Source organism: Anguilla rostrata, chromosome 9 (genome assembly GCF_018555375.3).
Source record: "Anguilla rostrata isolate EN2019 chromosome 9, ASM1855537v3, whole genome shotgun sequence".
NCBI lineage: Eukaryota > Metazoa > Chordata > Actinopteri > Anguilliformes > Anguillidae > Anguilla > Anguilla rostrata.
The window spans coordinates 52,079,442-52,098,706 of record NC_057941.1 but is presented as its reverse complement, the minus strand read 5'-3'; the positions used below and the strand labels follow the sequence as shown (position 1 = coordinate 52,098,706).

Sequence of the window (19,265 nt, the reverse complement as noted above, 5' to 3'; positions counted from 1 at the left end):
AGTCTTTCTTATCTGAGGCCTTCACGGTGGTTATCCAGGGCTGCCGAACGTGCCGGTGACCTTGCGGGTGACCTTGGCTAAACGCCCCCGCCAGGCCAAGTGCCCAAATTGTAAATTTGGGAACTCGGGACGGCTCAAGTGTGCGTTTATCTCCGGCGGTGCGTAATTCCGTTTGGAAAAGGCACGGCAGGATGTTTGTAGTCGGTTTTTGCTGGCGTGTTATCGCCCGGTTCGCCGCGTCCTGAAAAGGGCGCCTGTCCTGTGTGGGGCGAGGGTATCTGTCCCTCGGCTCCGGGCCTTTCGCTCCCGGGGAAGAGAGATGTCCCTGCAGATAGACCGGGATTCAAAGACTGTAAATAAATAATAATAATATTAACAAAAATACATATATATATAGGCAAACTGACTGTGATGTCACCTGTTGGCTTTCCATGGGCTTGCGAGAAGCACTTTGAAACCGTGGAAACGCAGATTTTGTTCAAGTTTGAGCCAGAGGCTGTATGGTCATGAAGTCTGGACCGGGTCGTCCACTAAGCGTGTGGGATGCGTTGATTGTCCCGCTCTCCTCATTGTATATTCGTGAACTCTAATGTCTGTTCTACCTTTCCCGCAGGTACGGTCGGAGAGGACGGGGCCAGTGAGGAAGCCACGCCCACCTCTACCTCTGAACACGAGGATGACAACTCGTTGGGCTACACAGGTGTGTATGAGTGTGTGTGTGTGTGTGTGTGTGTGAATGAGTGTTTTCCTGTTTGCATAAGTATCATACAGGGTCCCAGTAGCTGTTCAGTTGGGATGCCAGGGGTGCAGTTAGAGCAATTAACAGATTAGTGGCAGGAAGTAGAGAGAGAGAGAATGGCTTCCATCACTCCGGGGGAGAGAGAGAGAGAGAGGGGGAGGGAGAAAGAGAGGGGAGGGAGAGGAAGAGAGAGATGAGAGGGGGAGAAAGGGGAGGAGGGATAGAGAGAGAGAGTAGGAAAACAGAGAATGAGGAAGGAGGGGGAGAGAGAGAGAGAGTAGGAAGAAAGAGAGCGGGGAGGCAGGGATGTGGATAGAGGGAGGGATTGAGGAAGAAAGAGAAAAGGAAAGCACACAAACCTGTGGTTGTGAGTAGCAGGATGAGTAGCTCCTGTAATTAAGGTGTCTGCCGGGGCAGGTGTGGGTCAGGTATGTTGGGTAACTCCCCACAAGGTGTGTCCCCTCTCCAAACGCAGAACCAGGCTCTGCGAGTCAAAGCCAGAGGAACTCTCATGAACAGAGACTTTACTGTTCTTCGCAGTTCTGTTCTGCTTTCGCATCTCATATAGTTATGGGCTATAAATGACCGTTATAATGCTTTTTTGTTTTTTTTATGTCACACGCGAAAAAAATGACAGTTGCTATGAATGCTATGAATGACAGTTCTCGGCTTTCTTGTTGAGACTTATCATCAACGTTGACCTTTCCGTGACGAAACATGAGGTTCTTGAGGGGACGCAGCATAAAAACATAAGATTAATTTAGCCATTTTGATGGCCAGTTGTGCGTTTCCGTTATGGGAATGCATGAATATAATTCCGCTAAATCAAACAGAAATTAACCAATTGGAAAAACAGAATTGGGTGGCGTCCAAATAGCATCTTACACAACTGTAAGCAATATTTAAATGACGCAGTTATTTTGGAACTGGGTTCATCTTTCATGTTTCATGGTAATCTAAAAACCATTACTGTATATAAAACTTCAATAAATCAAGCAAACGTCTGATTAAACTAGATTTACTTGGGAAATATGAGTACTGCTTCGGTGGTTGAACGCTATGTCGTGCCCCAGTCATTTACTGTAGTTGACCGGCAGGGGGCGCACTTGTGACAAATATTAATTGTACGGTCCGAAGGCAACACATTTTTCCCAGACCCTGCAATTTATGAAAAAATAATATAATTATTTTATTTTCTCGCTTTTTTGTGACTCGATAACAAGCATTAACATGTGTTTTATTTTTCTAACCACTGGAATTCAACACCGGCATGTATCATCATTCCACGTTCAAACTTGTTGTTTGATGTGATTTCTTTGGGATGCGGGCCGGTATTTCTCGCTGTACCTAGTAGGTGTGTTTGTAGACCAAGTCTGCTTTGTCAATGAAAGCAGAAAACTCCTTCATTTGACATTCTACCCGCGTCCAGGACGTAGTCAAGTTAATCAAGCCCCAAAAGACCATATTTATTTATTATGAAGAGAGAGGGGCGCGAGATCGAGAGAGTGACTCGCGTAATAGAAACAGTACACTAATTGTGAAACCCGGGTTTGACCGCGGAGCTTTGATTACTAAATCTTCTTAAATAGATTACATCCTTGAATTATGCGCGGAGAGGTAACAGCTCCCGGCTAATCACCGCTAAAGTGATTTTAATTAACTTGTCAAAGTGGCTCGTGGCATCTGATCCGAACACGCTCGGGACTTAACAGCGCGGCGGAGGAGGAGCGCAGTCACCTTCGCGCTAAACGGATTAGCGCTATCCGCCGCGCGTCTCCGCTGATAACCGCCCTGCCCGACTCGCGCGTCACACCTTTCAGTCGCGTGTCTCTCTCAATTCACTTCAGTTCAATTCAATTACTCTCATTCTTCCCCTCTGATTTTCTCTCCCTCCACCCCTCCTTTTCATGAAAATCCAAAAAAAAAAAAAGTATAGGCTTATTTTAAAGCGCCTAAAGCGTACGAAGACGCGTATTCGTGTTTTGCGACGTGTGCCCAGGAACGTTTATACTGGTGCCTTCTACTGATGCGTCGTTTTTTTTAAAGAGTCCAGCTCCCAGTAGGTTAAATTGCCTCTTGGAACAGCCCATTATGTGAAGCCGGAGGGGGAGAGAGTGGCACATTCCATTCCGTAAATCATTCTCCGCTCCGCTGAATGGGGAGCAGAGCGCCTACTTTTACAATCCGCTGGACTGCAGGCACGAGGAACGGGTGTGCATGTGCGGGGATTCAAACACTCACGCGCACTAGAACTGGGCAGGCTACTGTAAAGTTGATGCAACTTTTTATTTTTTGCTAGTCGTCGCAAACCCAAACGTTGCTGAGAAGTTTTAATAGCAAGTAACGAAGACGCAACGTGTAAATAGATAATACATTTCCGTTTAAAAAGAAAGACTACAAAAGCGAATATTGTACTTTGAAGATTTTTTTTTGGACACCACGCATGAAGATGATGTCCCTTTGAGGATTTAAAAAAATGAAATTGGGAATATAATAATTAACGGCAAGACATCTGCTTTGGGTCATCAAGCTTTATTGTAACATTAATTATTGGGAGTATGACAGATCGACTTGCACGTTTCATGCATTAATAAGAGGATTGCAGAGAAAAACGGTTTTCGTTCTACGGTTGGAATGATGTCTTCGACTTTTCTGGGAATATACCTTTTATGCGGATTTCTTCAGATATGTTCAGGTAAATATATTGCTGAGGAGTTTAACTTTTTAATTCTTATGAAAAATATTTTATGGGGAAAAAACGTGCTGAATGAATTGATCATGTGTTTTCCATCAAAGGACTTGAACTTTAAACGGTTTCAAGATCATAAAATGTTTTGCCAGAAAATAAACATCTGTAGACATGGTGGAAATTGCTTTCTTATGGCATAACTTTGTAGGTCCAGATTTAATATATACATTCTTTTCCTTGTTAATGTTTTATTGTTCTTCTCTATGAACTGTTAACCGTATCCATAATGCGCCGGTTAAAATGTATGGTTTAGATTATGGGTTCATTTGACCAAACGACTTGCTTAATATTAATTTCCATTGCTGTTAAGAACTGGGATTAGTTTGTATTCTGTAGGTGCGACGGTACCTGGGAGTACCGTCTTCTCTTCAGGTGTCAAGCCGGACTTGCTGGAAGCAATGACCTAATTATTGTCAGGTCACATCCTGGAATCTGCAACATCTGTTTTTTCTTCTGCTTACTGATGTTTGCTGGGTTGAAGTGCTATAGGCTTTGCAGTAGGCTATTCAGATTGCTCGGCTTTATAATCAAAGGTATTGTACAGTTGTGTTTATATGTTTGTTTATTTCTGCTTACAACCCGTGGGGTTGCGGCTAAACGGCAACATAGTCTCAGGATTACCGTCAGTACATACCCAGTTGATTCACAAGACATCGTATCGAGACGAAGAATAGCCGCTTCTTTTTTCAGAAAATAAATGGGAATTTAACAATATGTGTGTGCTATGTTTACAAGACTGCACACCGGCGATTTGAATGTCACTTCGGCGATTGGGATGAAACAGTTCGTCATGTAGTGTCTTGCTTCAGCGTTGTTTCGTCTCAGACTTGTCTACATAAGCGTTTTTCCGACCGTGTTAACTGTTCACAAAGTTGTGAGAGGGGAAACAGTCTAAAAACCATGACTAAACTTTAACTTTTCTTAAACTGCATTATACGCATTGCTCTTAATAAGTCAATAAATGCATAGGCTAACCCTTGGAATGGCTACATTCGCAAGCGGATCAAATCCGGCGGAGCGGAGACGCGTGCGCTGCTTTTGAAACGTCCTGCTGCGCAACCACGGCCTGGTTCTGCTTACGAAGGCATTTTTTGAGGGGTAATTGCTAGTTGTGGCGGTTTGTTGATTGATGAAAGTACAGCAGGGTTTAAATTGTCCTATTTTAAAAGCTTTAATTATCCAGAACTGCAGCCGGACAGCATCCGCAATTACATAATTTCGTGGAAGAATAGTTTTGTGTGTGCATGATTTTATTTTATTTTATTTTTGCGTGGGAGGAGTAATAAGTACTCAGATTCGTATAGAATTCAGTCGGAATTGCTTCTGCATTTTTCCATTTTACGGGCAGGAAACCGTTCTGCGTCCTCACTTGACCCATGATCGACTATTCATATTGCTTCAGAGCATAAATTATAGCGCTGCTGTAAGTGACTATGGGCAGAATCACCGCGGAAATGACGTTATTGATGTTTTATGTTTACTTACAACATATCATTGTAACCCATTGAGCATGATCAATTGATAGTGGTACAAGCGTTAGTGGTCGACACTTTGCATTGGAAACGAGGCAGTCCAGCCTGTGTGCGTGCGCGTTTGCGCGTGTCAGAGGTAGAAGCCCTATGTGTGTCAGAGAGAGGAGGAGTGTGTATTTGTGATAGAGGGAGAGAATATATGTGAGAGAGGTAGTGTGTATGTGACAGAGAGAGATAGTGTGTGTGTATGAGAGGGAGAGAGCTGGTGTGTGTTTGTGATGGGGGGAGGAGAGAGAGAGTGAGTGTGTGTGTGCATGAGGAAGAGTGTGTGAGAGATACAGGGAGAAGTGAAGGAGATGTGCAAGCATTTGAGTATTATTACTGTGTGTGTGTGTGTGTGTGTGTATGCGTGTGTGTGTGTGCGTGCGTGTGTGTATGCATGTGTGTGTGTGTGTGTGTATGCGTGAGTGTGTGTGTGTGTGTGTGTGTGTCTATGCGTGTGTGTGTGTGTGTGTATGCGTGTGTGTGTGTGTGTGTGTTATTAGTGTGTCAATGCAGTAATTTATATGGAGAGGGAGGCGGAACAGGGAGAGAGAGACACCGTGATCAATAATAATTAGCTGCTGTGGCTAGCCTGGCGCTGTGTGTTTAGCTGCTTATCGTGCTGCAGATTACAGGAGGACCTGAAGGTAATGCCTCCCTGATTATCGGGTGGCCCTGCATGCCTCCTCTTCAAAGACACCGCGCGGCTTCCCGCACAGATTGTTTTCAGGTGTGTCACTCCATTCGTTTCGAGCGCCTTACCTCCTCTGGAAGGTATTTCAGGCATTTGCCACTTTGACTCTCTGTCCCTTAGTGGAACTAATAATAAGAGCGGTTAGATAATCTAACAGACATTGAACAGACGCTCTTATCCAGAGTGACTGACTTACTTTGTACATTGTACTCTTTATGCATACAGCCCATTTATGCAGCTGGACTTTTACTGAGACAGTTCAGGTTAAGTACCATGCTGAAGGCTACAGTGGCTGTGCCCCCACCTGGGAATCAAACCAGCAACCACAGAGTTATAAGCCTCACCCCCTAACCTTTATGATACACTGCCCCCCCACACTGTCCCCCCCCCGGCTCGTCATGTTCCCAGAGCCCCAGTAGTACCTAGTGCACAGTTCCTCTACTGTTGGCGTCTGTTGTCTATTCACGAGTGTCTGTGCTTCCAACGGTTCGCTGCTGTTGATGACCACACTGCCGTAAAAATGTACTGTGCCTTCAGTGTGTGTCTGGGCTTAATGAGCCTGATGTGTCACGCCAGCTAAAAGCCCAGTTAACACCAAACCGCTAATGTCGTCTCTGCTTTAGCCGCCGTCTGTCCGTCTCCCTCCCGATGAAAGGCTTCCATGGCACCGTCAGACAGAGAGTCTGAAGCTATTGTGCACAGGAAGTCACGTTTCTCTTCAGTGGCTCTTTGTTACCGGGTGTTACCCAATCAGAATCCTGCCTGTCTCGACGGAAAGGACAGCATAGAGTGTGTAAACTGCCCAACGAGTCCTCTTAGTTGAAGCAGGAGAGCAGGATATCGTGCAAATTATCCAGTGTGCCCTTATAGTCCAGGAAGTAGAGGACAATGTGTGTAGACTGTCCAGTTTGTCCTCATAGTCCAGGCAGTAGAGGACAATGTGTGTGAACTGTCCAGTTTGTCCTCATAGTCCAGGCTGTGGAGGAGTTGTGTGTAAACGGTCCAGTGTGTCCAGACTTTGGAGGAGTTGTGTTAATGATCCCCTCCCATTGGAGGCCTTATTTGGCTCTGGACCTGCAGAGCCAGAGGGGGAACAGTTTTGGGACAGCTGGACGCCAGATCAGGGATGGGGGGTGGGGGGTGGGTGTGACCCCGCTGAGGCACAGCCTGTGACTCATAGAGTCGGGCTGGGCTGGAGAGCTGGGGAGGGATTTTAATGTGAAGCTGACCTTGAGGAAGTGATGGTTGGGGGGGGGGGTGGGGCCAGCTGGCAGCTGAAGGGAGGTCCTGACTGACAGCTCTCTGGCCCAATGGGGTGTGTGTGTGTCATAGCTGTGACCCCCTAGAGGCTGGTTTTAGGTGGAGAATGGTGATTACAACTGCGTGAGAGAGAGAGAGAGAGAGCTTGTGTGTTTGTGTAAGTGTGTACATGCCTGTCTGAGAGCTTTTATGTGTGTTAGGACGGTGTGTGTGTGTGTGTGTTTCGGTGCTGTTGCTGCTCTCAGTGCTCTGTGGTTGGTAGTTAAGTCGGTGCTGTTGCTGCTCTCAGTGCTCTGTGGTTGGTAGTTAATTCGGTGCTGTTGCTGCTCTGTGGTTGGTGGTTAATTCGGTGCTGTTGCTGCTCTGTGGTTGGTAGTTAATTCGGTGCTGTTGCTGCTCTGTGGTTGGTGGTTAATTCGGTGCTGTTGCTGCTCTGTGGTTGGTAGTTAATTCGGTGCTGTTGCTGCTCTGTGGTTGGTGGTTAATTCGGTGCTGTTGCTGCATGCTCTGTGGTTGGTAGTTAATTCGGTGCTGTTTCTGCTCTGTGGTTGGTAGTTAATTGGTGCTGTTGCTGTTCTCTGTGGTTGGTAGTTAATTCGGTGCTGTTGCTGCTCTGTGGTTGGTAGTTAATTCGGTGCTGTTGCTGCTCTGTGGTTGGTAGTTAATTCGGTGCTGTTGCTGCTCTGTGGTTGGTAGTTAATTCGGTGCTGTTGCTGCTCTCAGTGCTCTGTGGTTGGTAGTTAATTCGGTGCTGTTGCTGCTCTGTGGTTGGTAGTTAATTCGGTGCTGTTGCTGCTCTGTTGTTGGTAGTTAATTCGGTGCTGTTGCTGATCTGTGGTTGTTAGTTAATTTGGTGCTGTTGCTGCTCTGTGGTTGGTAGTTAATTCGGTACTGTTGCTGCTCTGTGGTTGGTAGTTAATTCGGTGCTGTTGCTGCTCTGTGGTTGGTAGTTAATTCGGTGCTGTTTCTGCTCTGTGGTTGGTAGTTAATTCGGTGCTGTTGCTGCTCTGTGGTTGGTAGTTAATTCGGTGCTGTTGCTGCTCTGTGGTTGGTAGTTAATTCGGTGCTGTTGCTGCTCTGTGGTTGGTAGTTAATTCGGTGCTGTTGCTGCTCTCAGTGCTCTGTGGTTGGTAGTTAATTCGGTGCTGTTGCTGCTCTGTGGTTGGTAGTTAATTCGGTGCTGTTGCTGCTCTGTGGTTGGTAGTTAATTCGGTGCTGTTGCTGCTCTGTGGTTGGTAGTTAATTCGGTGCTGTTGCTGCTCTGTGGTTGGTAGTTAATTCGGTGCTGTTGCTGCTCTGTGGTTGGTAGTTAATTCGGTGCTGTTGCTGCTCTCAGTGCTCTGTGGTTGGTAGTTAATTCGGTGCTGTTGCTGCTCTCAGTGCTCTGTGGTTGGTAGTTAATTTGGTGCTGTTGCTGCTCTGTGGTTGGTAGTTAATTCGGTGCTGTTGCTGCTCTGTGGTTGATAGTTAATTCGGTGCTGTTGCTGCTCTGTGGTTGGTAGTTAATTCGGTGCTGTTGCTGCTCTGTGGTTGGTAGTTCATTCGGTGCTGTTGCTGCTCTGTGGTTGGTGGTGCCTGTTTAAACGGCTTTGCTCCTGCAGTGAAAAGCTCGATTGAATGTGGCATTCCTTTGCCGGTTGATTTTCTCTCTGATGCTGGCAGGGTTTCTGGAAAAGACATTTTCCCTCCTGTCTGTTTCTGTGCGCTCTTTTCATGCTCTGTGCCTGTCTGAGATGCAGCTTTTCCTTGCTTAATTTTGCCTCCTTATGTATATTTTTTTTCTGGAAAAGTGGGGCTGATTCTATGTGTGTGTGCGTGCGTGTGTGTGTGTTTGTGTTTGTGTGTGTGTTTGTGTTTGTGTGTGTGTGTGTGTTTGTGTGTGTGTATGTGTGAGTGTCCATGTCCATGTGTGTGTGTGTGTGTGTGTGTGTGTATGTATGTGTGTGTGTGTGTGTGTGCATGTGTGTGTGTGTTGTGTTCCATGTCCGTATTTGTTGTTGAGTGGGGTGTTTTGTGTGTGTGTGTGCGTGCGTGTGTGTGTCCATGTGTTTGTGTGTGTGTGTGTGTGTGTGTATGTGTGTGTGTGTCCATGTTCGTGTGTGTGTGTGTGTCCGTGTCCGTGTGTGTGTGTGTGTGTCCATGTCCATGCGTATGTGTGTATGTGTGTGTGTGTCAGACAGTAGCATTTGCGCATGTATAAACACTCCCATCCACACGCTGTGTGTGCTGGTTCTCAGATCTCTGCTGTAGGCAGTTTCCTCTTTGCTGTTTATTAAACGTGTGACCTGATTTTGTCCTGGACTTGTTGAATGGTGTGGAAAGGACCCTCTGGGGAGGAAGCAGAGTTACACATTAACACGTGTATGGTGTGGGTGCAGAGGTCAGGGGTCAGGGGTCAGGGAGTCAGGGGTCAGCTCTTGCCAGCGAGGCGTGATAGTGAGCATTTAGATATTGTAACGAGCCAGCAGTGCCAAGGTCATTAAACTGTCCCGCGGCCATTACATCCAATCGTCTTGGAGGAGGGCTGGTGTGGATGTAAGCCTCTGTTCTGTCCCAGCACTGGAACTCAGGATCTGAATTAATATTAAGATTTAAGATCATGATTTAAGATTATGATTTAAGATCATGATTTAAGATTATGATTTAAGATCATGATTGGTTGACCAGTGGAATCAGGTGTTGTGGTGCTGGGCTGGAACAGAACGCTGAACTCACACAGGCTTTTCTCACACCCTGATCATGTGACGTGGTCATGTGATCCTCTCGTGCAGGACCACCTCTGTGATGAGTTGGAAGCAAGGGTGCCGAACTGGGCAGAGGAGGAAGATCCAGGTTCAGATGGGAAAAGTCCTCTCCAATCACCTGTATTTGCTAATTAGCACAGTTCCTCTGCCAGGAGGTAGAAGTAATCAGTGAAATCAGCTGGCTGAGCTCATGGGTGGAAGAAACACAGGGCAGGACTTTTACTTGAGGAATGTTTTTGGGGGGAATAAATCCTTGTCGTCTGGCAACGCTGGCCGTTGGCGGGTGGCTCTCCGACGCCCTGAGGAATGCTGACGGGACAGGGTTTGTTATGACCACTTCCTGTTTCGTTTGCTTCCTGTCTCTAAGTGCCGCTGCGCAGCTGTGCGGCGAGGCGCGGGGAGAACGGTTCTCGCTCGTCTTCGCGCGTCCGCCGCGCTGAGTAAACCCGTGATGCATCGCCCCGTCTGTTAGAGGGGCTCTCCGGAGGGGACGAGCGGTTCGCGCGCGGAGCAGAGTGCTGTTTGCCTTCCCACTTATCCAGCTCATTCATCGGGAACGTTTACGAGGGAGTAGTGAGTGAGTGCTAGCGCGGACGCTAGCGCGCGAGCTGTGTGTCTGAATCTGCTTTCATCAGCTCAGATAAAGGGCTGGGTGAGAATGCTCGCGCATAAATACACACACACACTCTCACACACGCACACACACACACACACACACACACACACATGCACTCTTTCACACACTCATGCATAAATACACTCTCGCACACACACACACACACACACACACACACAGGACTGTGGTGGCTCCTAGACTAATCATGACCCTGTTCTCAGGCTCCTCAGGATATGCTGAAGCATCTCTGACTCATTAGCGGGGGAAAGTAAGAGCTGCTCTCTCGTCAGACAGGAATGAACAGAGTCGCCCCGCTCTCTGTGTTTCTGTGACCGGAAGATTTTAAAAAATGCACACGGACCGTAATTACACCCCCTGACCAGCGGCTGTCCTGGGAGGGTCGCCCTTTTTAGGGCGGTGCTTAAACTGCGGGTCTCCCCGTTACCGTAACCCCCCCGGGACAGGCTAACGTCAGCGGGGCGTGTGACGAGACGGAACCGTTACCTCGCAAGTCACCGGAGAGGAGAGGGAGAGGGAGAGATGTGAGAGAGAGAGAGAGAAGTGGGCGCTTAACTGCATAATCAATCGTGTTAATTGATCAATTAAACGGTGAGTAACGAGGAGCAGTGGGGGTCTGCACGGTCCTCCAGGAGCGGAGCGGGGTGGGGGTGGGGGGGGGGGGCGACACCGTGGGGGGGACCCCCAAAGCTGGCTCATCTGCCCTCTCCAGTCCCCCGACACACTGTAGTTGCTCCAGTGGGAGAGTTCTGATTGGCTACTGACTGGTGCAGGAATGTTCACTCTGGGCTTTGTTTACCTACGGAGTTGAGTAGTGATGAATAAATAGACTAATAAATCATGTTTCTTTTGGGTTTTTTATGAGCAATGAACAGCCAATGAAGAATAACCGTTCAATGATGTAATGAAACCCCCCCCAAAGAAACTATTTAAAATGTTCGCCTCGCTCCCCCCCCCTTTTTTTCTCCAAATTTGAAACTCCAGGGAGTGTTTATCAGCTGTGTTCACACCTGAGAACTTGTCGATGAATTGGGGAGAGTGCAGGAAACTCATGAGGCCAGCTCACTGCTTCATTTCACGCTGCAGCCCACCGGCTGCGCTCACACAGACGTGAGTCAGGGGAGGACGCCTCCTCGTGCTTTATGCTTTTTGGGCAGCGTGGTGTTGCCAACGCAAGAACGTGGTTCGGGGTTTGTGGTCCTCCCTGCGTGGAGTTTGCATGGTCTCCCCGTGTCTGTGTGGGTTTCCTCTGGGTACTCCAAAAACATGCAGGCTCGCTGACAGATGATGTGTCAAGCTCAGTGTGACTACCACGCTTTAATAAAGTTTTTTTTAACGTTTCAGTTTCAAAAAGGTTGAGTCCTAGTTCATCTGCAGGCAGAATACAGGTAGCCCATTGACCAGCTGGGGGCGCTGTTAGTCTCAATGAGCAGTTAGTCTCTGTCACCCTGATTGGCTGAATCCCTCGTTCCCCAGGCGATACTGCAGCCAATTACAAATCACCATTCAGGGGGTGTCGGCCACAGTCGGCATTGGCATAGGCCCCATCCACACTCTGGAACAGTGGCTTAACAGGACGAGCTGTGCCCCCCCCCCCCCCAGAGAAAGCTGGTTATAACTGGTTTACATGTTTACTTGCGCAAGCCGTCGGTGTTTCAGTGTGGAACCCCCGCAGTAGGTGGTTGCGGGGGCACTGCGGGTTTTGGGGGCGCTGTGGGTTTCGGGGTGACTGAGCCCATCAGATTTGTCACGGTGTCAGTGGCCCTCTGGGACCATCCGGATAAACAGTGCCGGAGACTTGGGGCCCATCGGACACCTCTGATTTAGGGGTTTGGTGGGGGTTGCCCCCCCCCCCCCCTTCCGGCCACTCCTGTATCACTCCCACAAGCCGTATGTGTGTATATGTGTGTGCGTGTGTATTTGTATGTGAGCGTGTGTGTCTGTGTCTGTGTGTGTGTGTGTGTGTGTGTGTTTGTATGTGAGCACCTGTGTGCATATAGATATGTGTATCTGTATGCATGTGTGTTTTGTATGTGAACATGCATGGGTGTGTGTATATCTGTGTGCATCTGATTGGCTACACGATCCCTTCAATTCCTGTCTGATTGGCTATACAGTCCCTTTCATTCCCATCTGATTGGCTACGCAGTCCCTTCCTTTCCCATCTGATTGGCTACACAGCCCCTTCCATTCCCATCTGATTGGCTACACAGCCCCTTCCATTCCCATCTGATTGGCTGTGCAGTCCCTTCCTCTCTCCGCCCATTTAGATTCCCCAGGCCAGTTCACTGCTAATGAGAGCGGACTTCTCAGCGGACCCAGCCGAGTTAGAAAAAGGTCAAACAAACCAATACGAATAGAGAGAGAAACACACCTCTGTGCAAACTCTACACTTTTAAACACGCTGTGATGCACTGAGCTGAGTGCGTCTGTTTAGCCGGGCTAATGAGGTTAGCCTCTGAGTTTGTTTTTCTTTGCCAGGAGCTCTGTGATTTAGCTTTTCCCCATTTCACACTTTTCCACCTTTCAAGCTCAGCGATTTCACGGTGCCGAAACCTGATGCGATAACCTTTAAGGGGCGGGGAGGTGGGGGGGGGGGGGGAGGAGGGGTAATGTCTTTTAATGGGCTGGCTGAGTTACAATTTGGTCTTCTATTATTCCTGTTAGCTATTACCTCAACTGTAACCTGCTTAACCCACTTTATTAGCTAGATCCCTTGTAGCATTTCTGCTACATTCCATTCTGCTGTTACTTTACAGCAGGCTGGGCCAGTGGAGGAGGGGCTCCCCCTCTGTAGCCAGGTTTCTCCTGAGATCTCTTCACATCAGGGGGAGGCACATCGAGTTTTCTCTCACCACTGTTTCACGGGTTTTATGCCCACTGGGAGTTTTTTAACCTCATGGCTATTTGGGGGTTCAGGCCTGCTGTTTTCTCTTTTTGCTCTGATTCTTGCCTTGCTACTCCGGATTGCGTATTTGTGGCAGTTCTCCGTAAAAACGTGCTATTAAAATACATTTAATTAATGAACAACCTGGCCAGAGACGGAGTGAAGGGGAGAGAGAGAGAAAGAGAAAGAAGGGAGGAGGAGGAAGCGATAGAGAGGTTGTGGGTTCTCTTTGAATACGCGGTGCTCTTGGGCTTAACGAAGGAGGAGGTGACCTTGTAACACGTCTCTAAGGACTTTGCCATTATAGAGACGACTGTGATGTCGCCCGTAACCATGGTGAGGAGATGGAGGCTATATACCTGAATAATATGAAGAAGAATAAAATAATAATGTCTTTCCGTGTGCTGGCCGAGCTCCTGCTCCTGCTGTGGCAGGGGATCTTTATTAAGGTGTCTGATCTGCAGTAAACGCTTCTGCTTCACGGTGACTTGAATATGTAGTAAATGTCAGTGTTAGGGCAGGGTTTTCTTCTGCACACGCACATACATGTGCGCACACACACGCACACACACACACACACGCATTCACAGTTTGACAGATTAACTTATTAACTTGACTTTGAGTGGCCTGTATCTCTGGACGGTGACTGTTATTACTGCTTATTAACAGCACTTCAGGATTTCCTCTCCAGAGCTGGGGAGAAGGGGTCTGGAGTATGAGGGTTTTTTAGATTGTGCTTGGGTTCTTGGGGGGAATAATGGACTGAGGGAGTGTTGGCAAAGGTGTATGAACTGCACTCTTTTTGCCCAGAGGCTCTGGAAGGCTGGAGGGTCAGTCTTTGGTCGATGTGGAGTGAACAGAAAGTATTGAGCAGTGTACTATCCCTTAACCTTTTAAGTTGTGAGGTCACAAATATGCGATCAGAATGCTCTCAGCTGAACATTCTAATGCTGATGTCACAATCGCTACTGGTGACCGAAAACAGTGCTGAAAGAGTTCTAGAACCTACTCTTCAGAGGGCAAAAGGTTTAAAGGTGAGCGAGCGAGAGAGACAGAATGAAACATTAACGCGGGAATAAATCAAAAAAAGAAACGGTGTTGGTTAATTTGTTTTTCAAACACATGACATTTTTATGGGACATTTGCTGCACGGTGACCTGTATTGGGTAGGTTATTCACGACAGATCCGGTGAAAAACGGGCCTTGCGCCGGCAGCCCTGGTCCCCCTCCACGCTGACCGAGAGCGCTCCGAGAGCTGACCTTCCCCCTGAATGTGCGGGGGGAAGCAGAAAAATGTTCCGGTCGTCAAAACGGGCCTTTTTACCCTCTCATTAAGCACCTGTCCCCCATGGTTCCCGGCCGTGCCCCTGAGTGCTGTTGTTGTTAAGCCGCACACTGGAAAGCAGTGTAGTCAGCAGGCCAACTGTAAAGTGCTGTAAAGCACCGTGTGACTGTTTGTTTTTAAAGGCACCGCAGGAGAACAGAGACTGATCCGGTGATTGATTAAGGCTTCCCTTAAGATCATGGTACATTGATTAGGCATGAATGCACAACCTCTCTCTTTGAAACTCACGCAGACCTGTGCATGCTTGCTTGCTTGCACACACACACACACACACACACACACACACACACACACACACACGCACACACACTCCCTCCTTCTTTGAAATATTCACACATTCGCACATTTGCACGCACTCAAATGCATACACACAAACGCACACGTGTGCGCATGGCTTGTGTGCTGGGGGTGTGGCCTGTTTGCTGAGGGCGTGGCCATTGGGAGATGATCTTACAGTTTTCCATTTCCAAGCCACACACAGAAAATGACGGGAGGTGAAGACTGACCTCGGGCTGGATTTCTGCTATCTCACCATCATGCTGAGGAGGAGAATGTCTTTTTAATGACCCAGACAAATTTACACAGACGCCTTTAAAAAAAAAAAAAAAAGAAAGAAAGCCTTCTGGCAGAATTTGCCCCTTCATTAGTTTTCCAAAAATATTTACATTACATTAGTTTGTGAGACATCCAGCCTTGGAGCTGCTCTCTGGCTGTTTTTTAGGGATTGGAGTGCTCCTTTTTTGGGCTCTCCTCCTGTTCCTTCTGCTCCTGTGTTTCCCCTTCTGGGACCCGGGTCCTCTGGGAAGGGCTTGCTGTTCATTGGCTTGTTTGAATGTCACTCGGTCCAATGAAATCTCCAGCAGGGACCTTGAATTCTGAGTACATCAGCCGGGGCGTTTTTCTGCTGTTTTACTCCAGTGCTGAGAGGACTGGAAAACAGGGGCTTGTGGGTAAATTAACGCAGTCTGTACTCGTAGCAGGAACACGTTAACCAGGGCTGTGCTGCTCTATGCTGTGCTGTGCTTCTCTGTGCTGTGCTGTGCTGTGCCGTGCTCTGTCCGCCTGTCTGTCTTCTCTGGCAGTGTGAGAGAGTGCTCACATCTGGCTGCCCTTCCAAATGAGTGAGAGAACAGAGGGTACAGTGCAGGAGCCCGGATGTGAAACACATGCTGCTCTTGCATGAATGAACAGAGTCAGAAAGACGCTCAGATCCATCCATCCATCCTCTGCCAGACACGCATGCACAAACATGCAGGCAAACGTACATGCACACATGCATGCACCTACAGACCCACAAATCCATGCAGCTGCACACATGCATGCACAAACATGCAGGCAAACATACATGCACACATGCATGCACCTACAGACCCACAAATCCATGCAGCTGCAGACATGCATGCACAAACATGCTGGCCAACACACATGCACAGACCCACAAATCCATGCAGCTGCAGACATGCATGCACAAACATGTAGGCAAACTCATACACACATGCATGCGCCTACAGGCCCATCAATCCATGCAGCTGCAGACACACATGCACAAACATGCAGGCAAACACACATGCACACACAGGTGCTCACACATGCATACAGACCCACAAGCCCATGCGCCAACTGACACAAGCAGATGCATTTCTGCGTGCATGCACATGTCACATAACTACACACAACTGCGTATTTCTGCATGCAAATTAAAGCATGCACATCGCACACAGTGACACAAACACCCACAAACACATTTGTATGGAGACATTGTGCAGGATCAGTGTTACTGTGAACCTGTCTTCTGTAACACTGCAATGCACTGTAGTTTTGCTTGTGTCCTGTGTCTGGTGTTTCTTGGTGGCTTGACAAAAACTTTTCTTATTCTTGGCTGCAGAACCAAAGTTCAGCATCCAACTTGTGTTGTGCCAATGGAACACACTAAACAAACACTACTGCTGCAGTTCTTAGACCCCAATAATGTACCCCAATAATTACCAACACCCCATAAAACACTGCAACCCTTTTAAGGTACGTCACCACTAATGCTAGGTTCTTTAAACATGACGCATCACAACCCCTGGACATTCAGTGCATGTGCCCTTTGTGGTATTTTCAGGGGTTGCAGTTCATTTAGGAATGTATATTCAGTAGTTGTAATGTTTAGAGGCGAAGTATAGCAGGGGTTTTCGTGAATGGAAAGCAGTGTAGGTTATGAACAGTGGATGATGTGTTTGGAGGTAGTATTCTTGGGGGTATTTTTGGAAGGGGGCGGGGTTTGTGGCGTTTGAATGAGAGCACCTGCGTGGGGCCCAGCAGCTGCTGCAAATCTGCGGCGCACACACACACACACGCACACACACACACACTCCGCTCTCACACACCTGATGGAATCACTGTGCTCAGAAGCTTCCTAATTGTAGTTTACATTCAGCTTCAGAAAAATGCCTGGAACTCAAGCCTGCCCTGTACTTTTTATATAGAGAGCAGGACCAGTAATGACACTGCCCCCGCCACCCCCCACCCTGCTCCAAGTGCACAAAATATGGTTCCCCCTGCCCTCCCTCCACCCTCCATGCAGGATGCATCGGAAAGGCATCACTGCTCTTGGTGAATGCTCAAAAACATAATCAGATGAAAATGGCAGTGGTTTTTTAATCACTGTTTGTTTGAATTTGTTTTCCTGAAAAAAAAACTAGTGAAAGACACTTTTGCAGAAGCATTAGAAAACAATAAGCCATAATACTTATGAATGATGCACCTACCCCTCACAGCCTCCCCTCCGACCACCCCCCTCCCTATCACCCCCGCCTCTTATCGTGAATAAATGTTCCAAAACGTTTAATCGCCCTCAACTGCCTCTCTCCTGCTGATACAATCTCCACTGAAGTCTCCCAGAATCCTCTTTAGAAAAACTCATTTACGAAATTGGAAGAAGAAGAAGAAGCAGAGGAGGAGGAAGTGGAGGAAGAGTAAGAAGGAGATAGAAAGTCTTGTTAACGGCAGCTCGTCTCTTGTTCTCCTGGGCCTTTAGATGTGACGTTTCTTCAGCTTGCACACGTTCTTCATCCCCGCCCCCTTCTCAAAGATCCTCTTTTAGTTACCCCTCTACCGTGTGACCCTGGTCTGGGGCAAAGTGGCCTCTGCAGTGCCCTGATTGGCTGTCCCCCACCCCCCCCCCCCCCAGGTTTCCGGGCTCTTTTGCCATACCTGGCGGACAGACATTTGCATTGTCGGTTGGGTATTTTCGACTGTCGGTTACTTATTTGCAACTGTTGGTTGGGTACTTTCAACTGTCGGTTTGAAGTTTTGAGAGCATTCCATTTCCTATTTTTTTCTGGTTTCTGATTGGCTGTCCGAATGTGGCAGATAGACATTTCCTACTGTTGGTTGGGTATTTTCGACTGTCGGTTGGTGGCGGTTTGTTATGTTTTATGGTTTCTGAAAGGTTAGCGCTCGACTGGAAGCCATTTCGCGGTCATGTTCGCTTGGAAAAGGCCCTCTGTCGTTGTAAAGTGCAGAACGAACAGAATAAAGGAGTATCGAGTTACCGCTCGTTTATTCAACGTTTATTCTCGTTTGTATAACTGTGTCCTCTGGGTGCTCCACTGAAATATTCATCGCAGCCTTTTTTTAAATTTCATAAAATAAGAATAATTTCACCGTTTTATTGCCGTTGATTCCACAGCCTGCCCTGTGGACTCGACTCTCGCTGTGTCTGCCACGACGCACACAGCACAACACTTTTTTTTTTGTTGTAATTCTATACGGAGTACTGCGAAAACTTCTCCACTGCACAGGTCATAAGTTCTGTTTGCACAGCAGGCCCAAAACACTGGAGTTGGATTCGCTTTTCAGATCCAGTAACTCCGCGGCGGCGAGATTGGGTTTGTGCGCTTGAGACGAGATACGCGTTTTTTTATTTCTCTCGCGACATAAAACACACAGCGTGTTGCCTTGGAAACGGTGATAAAAACCTCTGGGGGGGGGGGGTGGGGGGGTAGACAAAAAAAAATCTGATTTTACCTGTCACATGGCCGGGTATGGGATATGTATTGGATTTCGGACACATGGGATTTAGTGATCCAAATTGCGTCTGATTTTGTGGTCCAAATCAGGACTATGAAAATATCAAATTCCAAGTTTGACCATTTGCTGCTTTGGCTTCAAGTAAAAAAAAAAAAAAAAGATCAGATGCATATCGACTGTGTGGAGAAAAAGAAATCAGACTCGGGTCACGTCAGACTGCCTGTGTGAACAAAGCCTTAGATTCCCGTGCTGCCCCCTAATGGACGGGGGTGGTACAGTTTGACGAACGTCAACGACAGCCAGAAACGAATCCCCTTTAGGCTGTAAAAAATGGTCTAGCCCCCCGGCCTACCTCCAGCTGCAGCTTAACTCCTGGATCAGGCGGGAAAGTTACACATCAGGGCACGGAAGGGAATTCTCTGGACTCTGTGGCTCTCTTCCTGCAAAGAGAATCTCGCCACAGCCACAGTGAGCGTAACACAATCTAGAGCAGACAGAGAGCGTGTTGACCTCTCTTCCTCTCTGCTCCCACACACATTTCTTTCCTCAGACACATCTCTCTCTCCCTCTCTCCCCCTTGAGAGAGGGATGTTAAACAACACTCCCATCTCTCTCCCTCTCTCCCCCTTGAGAGGGGGATGTTGAACTCCCGTCGCTGATTGGTTCCTGAGGACCTGTAAAT

At 47.8% G+C, this 19,265-nt stretch overlaps 1 protein-coding gene across 3 annotated transcripts in view; it reads left to right on the top strand.

Annotated features, from left to right (window-relative positions):
* The window catches only part of LOC135264130 (roundabout homolog 1-like), a 141,554-nt gene that overhangs the window by 26,402 nt on the left and 95,887 nt on the right, over positions 1 to 19,265 (top strand). For 2 of the 3 annotated variants that reach the window (XM_064352819.1, XM_064352820.1), the window contains exon 3: positions 614 to 700. In XM_064352819.1, coding sequence (XP_064208889.1) covers positions 614 to 700 — 87 coding nt within the window. Of the gene's footprint in view, positions 1 to 613; positions 701 to 2,246; positions 3,435 to 19,265 lie in introns of those variants that run through there. The other variant, XM_064352821.1, reaches the window with a different exon arrangement.